Consider the following 13,419-nt stretch of genomic DNA (forward strand, 5'->3'; position numbering starts at 1 on the left):
TTACTTACATATCACAATATTATAAAATACTATTCATTAATTTAAAGTATAAAAGTTTTTATAGTATTTTTTACTAATCTTGACAATGGATATAAGAAGTGTTCAACTATTCTAATTTATTTTTCATACTAAGTAATTAATGGGCATTGCCTAAGGTAAGTCAATATAATACAAAAAGATATGAATAAAATATAATTATTAAAATAAGATCATGTAATATTACATATTATGTATATATTATACATGTATAACTATAAATTACTTATGCAAATAATGTATAATGATATATAATTATCATATATTTCAATAGGATATATAGTATATTATTTGGTAACATATTTTAATATTTAATATTATATACCATATATATGTATGCTATATATTACATACTAAATATAAATATATACTATATGTATTTTAAAAGTAGTATGTAATAATATATTTTAATAATAATGTGAATGTTGTTAAAATAATAAAAATATAAGAATATATACATGACAGAGAGTGGGCTAAATATGTTATAGATAATATGACCAACATTGCCTAAAGTTTATAAATCAAAATAGGGGGAAGAGAACATTTACTTTAAATAATAAATTTAGCTACAAGAAGAGTTTAAACAGAAATTATAAAGTCTTCAGTAGGACTCCCTGAAGAAGATAAGGAAGAATTACTATCGAATTTTGCTTTTTATACTTATAATTAAAATAACTTTGCCAGGTACATGCACAAATTTTGTAATAAAAATTATGAGTACCAGAAACAAAAATATGAGGGCGCCTGGGTGGCTCAGTGGGTTAAGCCTCTGCCTTCAGCTCAGGTCATGATCCCAGGGTCCTGGGATCAAGCCCCACATCGGGCTCTCTGCTCAGTGGCAAGTTGGCTTCCCTTCCTCTCTCTCTGCCTGCCTCTCTGCCTACTTGTGATCACTGTCTGTCAAATAAATAAATAAAAATCTTTAAAAAAAAAAATATATGGACTGCAAAATCCCACTTTTGCAAAAACATATAGAGAGGGAGCCACAGTAACAGATAAAGACACAATGTAGAAGATACATATTAATCAAAATATTAATAGTGGTCATCACTTCCTGAGTAGAGAGATGCCATAAATTTACATAAATTTCCTTATATGTTTCTATTTAACTTTTAAATGGGGCAGAACATAAATTATTTTGTAATTAAAAAATTTTTTAGTACTTAAATTTGTTTTTTTAAAAAAAATGAACAGGATGGGAAAGTTCCTCAACCAATTACTTTACCTTTCAATGATGCATCTAATTATATCAATAATTTATTTCTAATATATATAAAATATTTACAAATATTATAAATTTTTTTTTTAAACAGACATAAAAAGTTTCTTTTAAATACTCATTACATTTCTTTTAAATTCTCCAACTTTATGTTTACAAGCAAAAATCTGTTTGGGTTATAAAAATTTTTTACAGATAATTTTTCATTATGTACTATTGTCTATATTAAGGAATGCACATGTATTTGTGGTATTTTTATTCTACTTCCTACTTCCAAAAGAATTGCAACAGATTTATTCTACAAAATATTCTTCCTTCTACACATTTCAAATTTTTAACAAGTAGAAAGTGTAATCTCTAAATGCAAGTATAAATGTAAACTGTATAAAATTTTGTTATAATGTTGAATGATTTTTAAATGTATAAATTTTTTTAAATAGTAAGATTAAATAATTACATACCAAAGCAATTCCAGCCGAATAATGAGTAACACACATCTTTCCAGGAATTGTTGCTCCTACATAATCTGGATGACCTCTATAGCTAAATAAATAAGTATATATTTATAATTAATTTTGACAAACATTTCAAAGATGAGAATTTCTGCTAATAATTTGTCTGGGGCCCATAAAATCCTAGACTGAAGCAAACTGAGGAACAATCTTTCCATACTTACTATTTCAAATTAAGAAGACATTTTTAATTAAATGATATTAAGCATATTATATATACATTTTAAGATTTTATTTATTTATTTTTCAGAGAGAGAAAGAGACAGAGCACCAGCAAGTGGAGCAGCAGGCAGAGAGAGAAGCAGACTCCCTGCTGAACAAGGGACTCAATCCCAGGACCCTGGAATCGTTTTCTCCTTCTGTATAAAACTATTATTATTATTATTACCAGTTTCTCATAAGAATGACTTCATTGCTCTATAACTTAACATTATTAATTCTTCTTTGAGTAAGGGCCCATATAAATTGTCATATAATAATGCACTATTCTCAGAGATTTTTCATAAAAATTATCCCATTTAATTCTCAATTTAAGCCAATGAAATAGATATTATTATCTCCATTGAACAAATCATACATCAGATGAGAACTTAAAAGTAACTATCTCAAGGTAACACAATTAATAAGTGCTAGTGAAGAATATGAATTTAGGCAATCTGAACCCAGAGCCATACTTTCAACCACTAAGATACAGACACTCTAAACGTGTTCTGCCATCTTTAGAACCCCCATCAAAACAAACATTCCAAACTGTATATAAAGGAACTTGTTTCGATTATCAATTGGAACATCCCCCCGTTTCAACTGTACTTCGCATCACATTGCACTGTCTTCCTAGTGCTCTCTTTATTCTGTCTCTCTGATATTTTTTATGCCTAACCCTTCCAGCACTTGTTTACAAGTATTCACTCTTACATGCAACTTTGGCTCCCCGCTCCCCCATGTTTTGAGTACTGTTTACACTCATTCTTAATCCAAGAGAGTGCTACCAATAGATGTGAAAATGTAAGGACTGGTATTCAGCATCATACTAGAGGTTCTAGCCTGTTAAATAAGGCCAAAAATGTAAAATAAAAGGTATATGGATTGGAAAAGAAGGAATACAGTTTTCTCTGTTTATGGATGACGTGGTTGTCTATCTAGGAAATCCCACAGTATATAAAAAAGCTACTAGCACTGAGTGTGTTCAGCGGGTTTTCATGTCTCAAAGTCAATGTACAAAAGTCAATCTGATTTTCACATATTAGCAATAAAATATTTGAAACTGAAGTAAAATGAAACATTTACAATAGGGCTGATGTTATTTAAGGGTATGAACATGCAATGAGTAGTCAGTAAGACCTACAGATCCAATACAATAGAAGAGATAACAATGTTGTTTTATAATCTTGAAATCTGCTAAGAGCTTAGAAATTTATTATTTCAATCACACAAAAATGATAATTATATAACATGATAGATGTGCTTATTACCACTGCAACAGCAATCATATAATATATAAATGTATTTATTAACATGTTGTATACCTTAAATTTACAATGTTATGCAGAATTCAAATACATTTGAATAAAAAATTTAAAGATAAGTAAATTAATTTTTTTCCATTCTGTGTTCAAAAAAGAAGAAAAAATAGCACTAAAAACATGATATACTAGGATATAAAGCTAACATAATGTGAGGAAATATGCATCCTGATAGACACTGGTATATCTGTATACTGATAGAACTGTATACTACAGAACATTGATGAAAGAAATTTAAAAAGATCTAAGTAAATAGAAGAAAATACCAAGTGCATTGACTGGAAGAGTTAGTATTATTAAGCTGCCAGTTCTCTCCACACTACTGTATAAATTCTATGCAATTCCAATCAACATTCTAGCAAGATATTTTAAAGCAACTGAGAAGCTGATTCTAACACTTATGTAGAAAGGCAAAAACCATGAGAGACTATGGACTCTGAAAAACAATCTGAGGGTTTTGAAGGGACGGGGGGTGGGTGGTTGGGGTACCAGGTGGTGGGTATTATAGAGGGCACGGATTGCATGGAGCACGGGGTGTGGTGCAAAAATAATGAATACTGTTATGCTGGAAAAAAAAAAAAAGTCAAAGAAATATTAGCTCAGCTGTTAAAAAAAAAAAAACAATAAAACAAATATTTTTGGAATAAAAAAAAAAATGAAAAAAAAAAAAAAAAAAACTTAGAATAACCGAAACAATTTTCAAAAAGAACACATTTGGAGAATTTATACTACTTGATTTAAATGATTTTTATAAAGCTATAGTAATCAAGGCAGTGAGTTATTCACAAAAGAGGCCAAAAATAAACTCTTACATATAAAGTCAAATCATTGTTGCTACTGAGGAGGGAGCCTAAGCACAAAAAAAGCCTAAAAGTGCAAAAGCAATTAAATGGAGAAACTATAATTTTTTCAAGAATTAATGTTGAATAATTATTCATATGCAAAAATTTCCTCCTTCCTATTTTTTGGTACAACATCAAAACATGATTCATCATCCAAAACATGATTCGTAAATTAAAAAATTGATAGGATAATAATGAATTCATCAAAATCTGCTTTTTAAAATATACTATTAAGAAAATGAAAAGACTGGGCGCCTGGGTGGCTCAGTGGGTTAAGCCGCTGCCTTCGGCTCAGGTCATGATCTCAGGGTCCTGGGATCGAGTCCCGCATCGGGTTCTCTGCTCCGCGGGGAGCCTGCTTCCTCCTCTCTCTCTCTCTGCCTGCCTCTCTGCCTACTTGTGATCTCTCTGTGTCAAATGAATAAATAAAATCTTAAAAAAAAAAAAAGAAAAAAAAAGAAAATGAAAAGACTATCCACAGCCAGAAAATGTTCTGAAATCATATATATTATATAGGACATGTACCTAAATGCTTAAAGAACACTTAATAGGAAGATCTGATCCAGGATGGCAACATAGGAAGATCCTGATCTTACCTCCTCCATAGACATACCAAATCTATACCTATTTGTAGAGAAACTCCTCCTGAAAAAGGACTTACAGCTAACTGAACAGCTTCTATACAATGAAAGATAGAAAGACTGGCAAGATAGGAGACACAGTAATGAAGAGAAATCCCAAATCTAAAATTGTGAATGGCAGTGAGGAGTGATAGCACTGAAAGACCAGGAGCAGATTCATCTGCCCTGGGGCACAGAAAGAAAAGAAAAACAAAACAAAACAAAACAAAAAACAAACAATCAAAAAAACCCATGGTTAAAAGAGCAACTAGTACATAAAAGAACAAGCTCTAGAAATCCACTAAATGTCAGGGGAGTTGCTGGACTCTGTGGGTCAGAGAGGCTAGCGAGTGCAATGGTTTACACTCAGCCTACAACTTGATCTTGTAGATGAGAGCAGGGTCTGGGAGCCATAACCAACCTGCAAGCACCTGGCCCCTAGATCACACCACCCCTAGATTCCCTGAGACACAGAAAAAAAGCCATGGTTTAAAAGACCAACTAGTATATAAGAGATACAGCCCCAGAACTCAGCCAAACTATGGGGGTATGGGAGTAGTAGGGAGCTGCTAGATGCTAGAACTCTCTCCAGGACAAGGGAGCTAGCAAGTACAAGAGTTTCTTTTCCTCTTCCACCTTGATAATGTGAATGGGAGCAAGGTACAGATGCCCTGGCTCGTTTACCACCTCAGTGAGCCCTGTGCCCCTGATCCTACCAATCCCAGCTGTTCCACTGGAATGCCCCTGGTCACTGCTCACTGCAGCCCTAGCCATTATGCCAAGGTGACACATGTACAAAGCCACCTCAGAACACTCCAAGCCCACACCACTGCAGCTTCCACCAGCTTGATAAGGCACCCCCAACGCAGAACACTCAGGACCTCCAACTGACACCTGCTTCAGTTCCAATCACCCCCAGCAGGGTGTGCCATACCTATAGTGCGCCAGAAACCTGCAGCCAATGCTCACCTTGGTTCCAGCGGCACCACCCCCACAAGGGCACTTGCTCTGAGCACCTCAGGATACTTAACTTCAGCTATCCTGCCAGGGCACAGTTTGCATGGAGAGCCCAAGGACCACATCAACCCTTTCCCACTTCAGCTTTACCTGTCCTGCAGGGTGCCTGCTGCCTCAAGAGCCCCAGGAAGACCAGCCTATGCCATTTCAGCTATAGCTGTCCCACCAGGGTGCCCTTCGCACAGAACAGGACTCTCTGGTCTATACCCCATCTTGGTTCCAGCAGTCCAGCCTAGGCATCCTCTAAGCAGAAAGTTCCAGAACACCATGGCTTACATCCACTTCAGCTTCAAGTATCCTGTCAGGACACCCTTTGTGTGGAAAGCCCAGGGACCACCCTAGACTGTGCTCATATCAATTGTAGCTGTCCTGCTAGGAGGCCCTCAGAATGTAGAGGCCCAGAATACCCTGGTCCGCACCTACTTCAACCTCAGCTGTCCTGCCAAAGTGCCCACGGTGCAAAGAGCCATAGAACCCATCAGACTGCAATCACTTCAGATTCACAGTCATATCAGGATAGCCTCTGTGCGTAGAGCCTCAGACCCGGCCCACACTCACTTCAGCCCTGGCCATCCCACTGAGCAGCCCTAGTACAGACTGCACCATGGCCCTCAGCCCACTTCATCTACAGCTCCAGTTAGCAAAAGTCAACAAGGAAAGTTGACACAAGGAATGAATATAAATAAGACCATTCCTTTAAGTTTAGGAAAGGTAGTTTTTCTAATTCATATAAACAAACAGAAATCCAAGAAAAATGGGGATACAGAAAAATTGCTCCAAGAGAAAGAAAAAGACATCAGAAAAACAACTAATGAAAAAGAGATATGCAATATGCCTCAGAAAGAATTTATAGTGATAATCATAAAAGATTTCACTGGGGTGGTCAGAAAAAGTGGAAAAACTCAGTGAGGCCTTCAGTAAAAAGAAAATATTTTTTAAAAACCAATCTGACTTGAAGGATGCAGTAACTAAAAGAAAAATAATCTAGAGAGAATCAATAGTAGATTAGTAGCTGCAGAAGAATGGATCAGCAATCTGGAAGACAAGGTCATGGCAAGCATCCAAGCTAAACAGTAAAAAGAAAAAGGCATTTTTAGAAAGTGAAAATAGGTTAAGTAACTCATTGGACAACATCAAACAAACAAATATTCCCTTCATCATTAGGGCCCAAGAAGAAAAGGACAAAGGAGCAGAAAACGTATTTGAAATAATAAGTAGGGGCAGCTGGGTGGCTCAGTCAATTAAGGGTCTGCCTTTGGCTTAGGTCATGACCTCAGGGCTCTGGGATCAAGCCCTACATTGAGCTCTCCACTCAATGGGGCATCTGCTTCTCCCTCCTAGCTCTCCCTCTCACTCTCTCTCTCAATAAAATAAATAAAATCTTTAAAAAAATAATAGGTAAAAAGTTCCCTAACTTCGAGAAGGCAATACACAGCCAGGTTCAGGAAGTGCAGAGAATTGCAAACAAGATGAACCCAAGAAGGTCCACACCACAACACATTACAGTTAAAATGTCAGAAGTTAAAGACTGGGAATGTTAAAAGCAGTAAGAAAGAAACAACTACTTACATTCAAAGAAAACCCCACAAGACCATCAGTTGACTTTTCAGCAGAAACTGCAGATCAGAAGAGAGTGGCATGATATATTCAAAGTGCTGAAAAGAAGAAAACCTACAACCAAGAATACTCTACCTGGCAAGGTTATCGTTTGGAATTGAAAGAGAGAGAAGGAGTTTATCATCAGAACAAAAGTAAAAGGATTTTACCACCACTAAACCTCCTTATAATAAAAATGTTAAAGAGACTTCTTTAAGTGGAAAAAAATCCATAATTAGAAGCAAATTATGAGTTAAAGGATATAAAGTATGACAACATATATATAAAATGTGAAGAAGGGAGTAAAAAAACAAAAAGATCATAAACTTTAAATATAGACTGTTATACACATAGGATGCTATATGTGAACATCATAGTAACCACAGACCCAAAACCTATAATAAACATAAAATAAAGAAAGCCAAACACAACACTATATAAACTCATCAATCACAAGGAAAGAGATCAAGAGAAGAAGAAAACAACAGAGAACAAAAACAACCAGAAAACAATTAAAATTGCGAAGGACTATACCTATCAATAACTTCTTTAAATTTAAATGGTCCAAATGTTCCAGTTGAGACACAGGGTGGCAAAATAGGTAAAAAGAACCATCTTTTGCTGCCTATTAGACTCTTACTTTAGGCCTAAAGATACATACAGATTCAAAGTGAAGGGATGAAGAAAGATAATCCATGCAAATGAAAGTGGAGGGGAAAAAGCCAGGGTAGCAATTCTTATGTTGAACAAAACAGACTTTAAAACAAAGACTGCAGGGGTGAATGGGTGGCTCAGTCATTAAGCCTCTGCCTTCGGATCAGGTCCTGATCCCAGGGTCCTGGGACCAAGCCCCGCACCTGTTCCCTGCTCCGTGGGAAGCCTCCTTCTCCCTCTCCCACTTCCGCAGTTTTTGTTCTCTCTCTCTCTCTCTCTCTGTCAAATAAATAAATAAATCTTAAAAAAAAAAAAACTGTAAAGAGACAGGGAATAACAATAGCAATAACAATACTGTTAAAAAGAATCAGTCCAACAAGAGAATATTACAAATATCTATGCACCCAACATTGGAATATCTAAGTATATAAAGAAAAGATTAGCCAATATAAAGGGAGAAATTGACAATAATGTAAAAACAGTAATGGACTTAAACTCCATTAACATCTATTAATAGGCCATCCACATGTAAAACCAATAAGGAAACAGTATCTTTGAACAATACTTTAAACCTGATGGATTTAACAGGTAAATACACAGTACATTTCATACAAAAACAGCAGAATATACATTCTTTCAAGTGCACATGGAACATGCTCCAGGAAAGGTCAAGGGAGGTCATAAAATAAAGTCTCAACAAATTTAAAAAGACTGAAATTGTATCTGTCATCTTTTCTGACCACAACAATACAAAACTAGAAATCAATTACAAGGAAGAAAAAAACTATAAAAACCAAACATGTGGAGATTAAATAACGTGCTACTAAACAACCAATAGGTCAACTAAGAAATCAAAGAGGAAATTTTAGAAAATGCATAGAGACAGATGAAAATGAAAACACAATGGCACTCAGAGAAAACAATTCTAAAAGGAAAATTGATGGCAATACAGTCCCAGCTCAAAAAAACAAGAAAAATCTCAGTCTAACCTTATAACTAAAGGAACCAGAAAAAGAACAAGCCCAAAGTTAGTAGAATGAAGGAAACAATAAAGATCAGAGCAGAAGTAAATGAAATAAAGGCCAAAAAAAAAAAAAAAATCAATGGAAAAGATCAAAGAAATGAAGAGCTAGTTCTTTGTAAAGATACACAAAATTAATAAACTTTTCACCTATTTCAAGGTACTTTTTGTGTTCTCTTTTGATTTTTTTGACCCATAATTCTTTCAGTGGCATGATGTTTAAACTCTATATATTTGTGAATTTTCCAGTTTTCTTGTATTGATTTCTAGTTTCCTAAAATTATCAGAAAAGATGTCAGATACGCTTTAGATCTTCTTGAATATATTAAGACTTATTTTGTAGGAGGTGTCCAAGATGGCAGAGGAAGAGGAGACCTTGGTTTTGTCTGGACCCAGGAATTCAGCTAGATAGCTATCAAACCATTCTGAACACCTGCAAACACAACCAGAGATCTAAGAAAAGAATAGCTGGGACTCTACAGATAAAAAAGCGACCACTTTCTTCAATGGAGGAGGTGCAGAGAACTGAATCAGAGGTAGTATATGGGAAGATAAAACCACAGTGGGAGGGAGCCTCCATAAGCTGGCACCAGAAAGTGATATATCAGCAGAGCACAAAATCGTAACTTTTAGAAGTCTGCTCCAGTGAGGAATGCCCCCCCGAAAGGCACTCGGGTGGCTAAGTAGGGGCAGAACCCTAGGCAGACCTGTGTGGCCTGAGGATCCGCAGGGTCACAAGACGACTGAGGGTGCGTGAGTGTGGCAGAGTTGGGTTTTTTTTTCTCTTTTCCGAAAGAAAAGAGAAAGGACCCAAATAAATAAAATCATGAATGAAAGTGAAGAGATCACAACCAACACCGAAGAAATACAATTATAAGAACATATTATAGGGTTATATATTATATATATAATATATGTTATATTGTATTATATTAAATTATATTAGAACATATTATAAGCAATTATATGCCAAAAAAATTAGCCAATTTGGAAGAAATGGATGCATTCCTAGAGATGTATAAACTACCAAAACTGAAACAGGAAGAAATAGGAAACATAAGCAGACCCATAACCAGCAAGGAAATTGAAGCAGTAATCAAAAATCTCCCAACAAACAAGAGCCCAGGGCCAGATGACTTCTGGGGGAATTCTACCAATCATTTAAAAAAAAGAATTAATGCCTACTCTTTTGAAGCTGTTTCAAAAAATAGAAATGAAAGAAAAACTTCCAAACTTTATGAGGCTAGCGTTACCTTAATCCCCAAATCAGACGAAGACCACAAATACTATATGATTTCACTCATACGTAGATTTTAGAAACAAAACAAACAAGCAAAGAGAGGAGAGAAACTTAAACCAAGAAACAGACTCTTAACTATAAGGAACAAACTGATGGTTACAAGAGGGAGGTGAGTGAGGGGCTGGGTGAAAACAGGTGATGAGGTTTAAGGAGAGCACTTGTGATGATGTGTGAAGTGTTGAATCACGGTACACCTGAAACTAATATTACCCTGCATGTTAACTAACCAGTTTAAATTAAAGCTTAAAAAAATAAAAACAAAAAGGGCCTGTCTGAGCCAATGTGAGCTTATAGTTGGATGGTGTCAGCAATCAGACCACATACTTGCCCTCACCCCATTTCTGGAGAAGCAGTCATAGCAAACTGCAGGGCACTCCCTTCGCATTATCTTGAGAGGCTTTCACTGGTAAGTAGGGCCTGCAGTCAAATCAGATGCCTGCCCTTTGTCTGTCTGTCTGTGGGAGTTCAGGGTGCTCTCCCTTCCTTGTCCCATGAGAAGCTTTTGCTGGTGGGCAGGGCCAGCAATCAGACCAGAGGCCTGCTCCCAGTCTGTCTGCCAGGGCTGCAGTGACCCTGAACAACAGGGCTCTCTCACTATACTCACCGCTGAGAGATTTTTTTTGGTGGGTGGGGCCTGCAGTCAAATCAAATGTGTGCCTCCAGTCCATCTGCTGGAGCTGCAGTCAAATTAGTAGTGTGTATGGCAATAGTCTCCTTCCCCAGGGGCAGGGGTCACTGGAGTGGTGCTGGTCCCTGCCATGGCTGCTTGCAGGATGTGATAAAGCAAGAGCCACTTTGGAGGGACTCTTGCAGAGTAGGAGGGTTAGAATGGGCAGATGTGCAGAATGCAGGAGCAGGGCACACAGTATTAGCAAGGTAGGTAGAGAGTGTTCATGCTGGTCCCCAGAGGTGTCAGGGTATCTAGGCTGAAGTGGGGAAAAGAAATGGCACCCACCAACTCTTTTGCTCTTTGAGAAGTCCCCTAAAGATCCCTGGCCCTCCAGTACACATTCTGAGGCTATTAAGTAAATCTCCTTCATGTGTATCTCTGGCACTTTTCGAACTGTGTCTTCTATGCTCTATTTCAGTGAGGTTGTTTGTTGTGCTGGCTCTTTAAGGGCAGGGACTCAATTTCCTATTGCCCCATTGTAAAACTCATGAAGTTAAGCTCCACTGGGTTTTAAAGCCAAAGGTTATGGAGATTCATCTTCCCATAGAGGTCCCCTACGTCTGTGGTGCCTAGTATGTGGTCCACTCCTCTTCCTTTTCCATGATTCTGATGTCCCTCCTGTTTGTGGTTGGTTTCACTGGGAATTTAGCTTGTGACTCTGTCTCTCCACCCCTACCCATTTGGATATGGCCTCCTCTCTATAAGTAACTGTGGAAAGTCTGTTTTGCCAGTCTTTGGGTCATTTTCTGTGTTAGCTGCACTGATGTGGTTTTTCTCTAGGTGTGCCTGTGGGACAAAGTAAGCTTAGATTCCTCCTATTCTGCCAACGTCCCTGAAGTCCCAACCAATAGCTAAGTTCTTACTGCCACTTTATTGTTTTCTGGCTGCTTTATAACTAACTGCCCTTTCATTTCTCCTTATCTTGCTCTCTTCCTTTTTGATTTGATGATTTGCTATAATGTATGCACACATTTATTGCATGTTATCTTTTGTATTTATACTATAAGTTTTACCTTTGTGGTTACCATGAGGCTTTCATAAAACAAATTATAAGTCTACTTCAAGGTCTACTTCAAAGTGATAACAACCTAACTTTGAACACATTTTAATGGTCTACATTTTTACTTCCTCCACCCCGTTTTGTTATGATGTCATAACTTACATCTTTTTGTGTATCCTCTAAAAAATTATAGTTGTGTTTACTACTTTGTCTTTAAACCTTCTTACTAGCTTTATAAGTGATGAACGCACCCCCTTTACAACATTAGACTAATCTGGATTTTACTATTTATTTGTGAGTGAGATTTACACTTCCATATGTTTTCTTGTTACAATTGTGGTCCATCTCATTTAAGCTGAAACAATATTCCTTTAACATTTCCTGTAATATTGGTCTAGTTAGTGGTGATGATGCCCTTTAGCTTTTGCTTGTTGGAACACTGTTTATGTCTCCTTCAATTTTTCCAAGTACAGTATTCTTAATTAACATTTTTTTTCTGTCAGCACTTTAAATATATCATGTAACTTCTTCCTGGCATGGAAAGTTTCTGCTGAAAAATCTGCAAATAATGTTATGGGGTTCCCTTATATGTAACAATATGGGGGGTCCTTGCTACATTTAAAATTCCCTCCCCTTTAACTTTTGACAATTTGATATTAATGTGTCTTGGTGTGAGTCTCTTTGGCTTTGTCTTACTTGGCCTGTCTGGAATTCCTGGATCTGAATGTGTATTTCCTTCCCCAGGTTAGGGAAATTTTCAGCCATTATTTCTCCACCAAAGTTTTCTACTCCTTTCTCCTATCTCTTGCTGATATGGCTGTAATGTTAATATTGGTCTGCTTGATGTTCTTCCACAAGTCCCTTATGCTATTTTTGCTTTTCCTCTCTTTTTCTATTTGCTGCTCTGATGGGGTGAGATTTGAGTTCACTGATCCTTTCTTCCACTTTATCTAGTATGCTGTTGAATTCTATGTATTTTTCCATTCGGTTATTATATCTTTAGCTCTGAAACTTCTGTTTTTTATTTCTTACATTTTTCTCTTTTAATGAAATTCTCACCTTTTCCATACAATCCTGAGCTCAAAGAGCATCTTTAAGACCATTATTTTGAGCTCTTTATCAGGTAAATCACTTATATCTATTTCATTAAGATCTTTTTCTGAAGTTTTATCTTTCATTTGCAACATATTCCTGTTTTCCATTTTCCTTGACTTTGTGTTAGTTTCTATGCATTAAATAAATCAGTTATCTCTCAGTCTTAAAGGAGTGGCCTAGTAGTATAGAATATAAAGTTATCATTTAACCTTTTTCTTCTTCTGGTAATCTCTCAAACATCTTGATGTTCAAACAGTTTACTTTATTTTTAGAGGGTCCCACTACTTGATGGTGTCCCAAGACCAGTCACTGCC

General features: G+C 36.4%; 1 protein-coding gene across 11 annotated transcripts in view; it reads right to left on the reverse strand.

The window, feature by feature from the left end:
- LOC116581844 (disintegrin and metalloproteinase domain-containing protein 32-like) overlaps positions 1-13,419 on the reverse strand; it is a 195,478-nt gene that overhangs the window by 113,146 nt on the left and 68,913 nt on the right. For all 11 annotated transcript variants that reach the window (XR_004282259.1, XR_004282260.1, XM_032329135.1 and 8 more), the window contains one exon: positions 1,717-1,798. Coding sequence is in view for 9 of the 11 variants with exons in the window: in XM_032329135.1 (XP_032185026.1) it covers positions 1,717-1,798 (82 nt within the window). In the remaining 2 variants the exon portion in view is untranslated. The remainder of the gene's footprint in view (positions 1-1,716; positions 1,799-13,419) is intronic.

The sequence above is a fragment of the Mustela erminea genome, chromosome 21 (assembly GCF_009829155.1).
Source record: "Mustela erminea isolate mMusErm1 chromosome 21, mMusErm1.Pri, whole genome shotgun sequence".
NCBI classification, from domain to species: domain Eukaryota; kingdom Metazoa; phylum Chordata; class Mammalia; order Carnivora; family Mustelidae; genus Mustela; species Mustela erminea.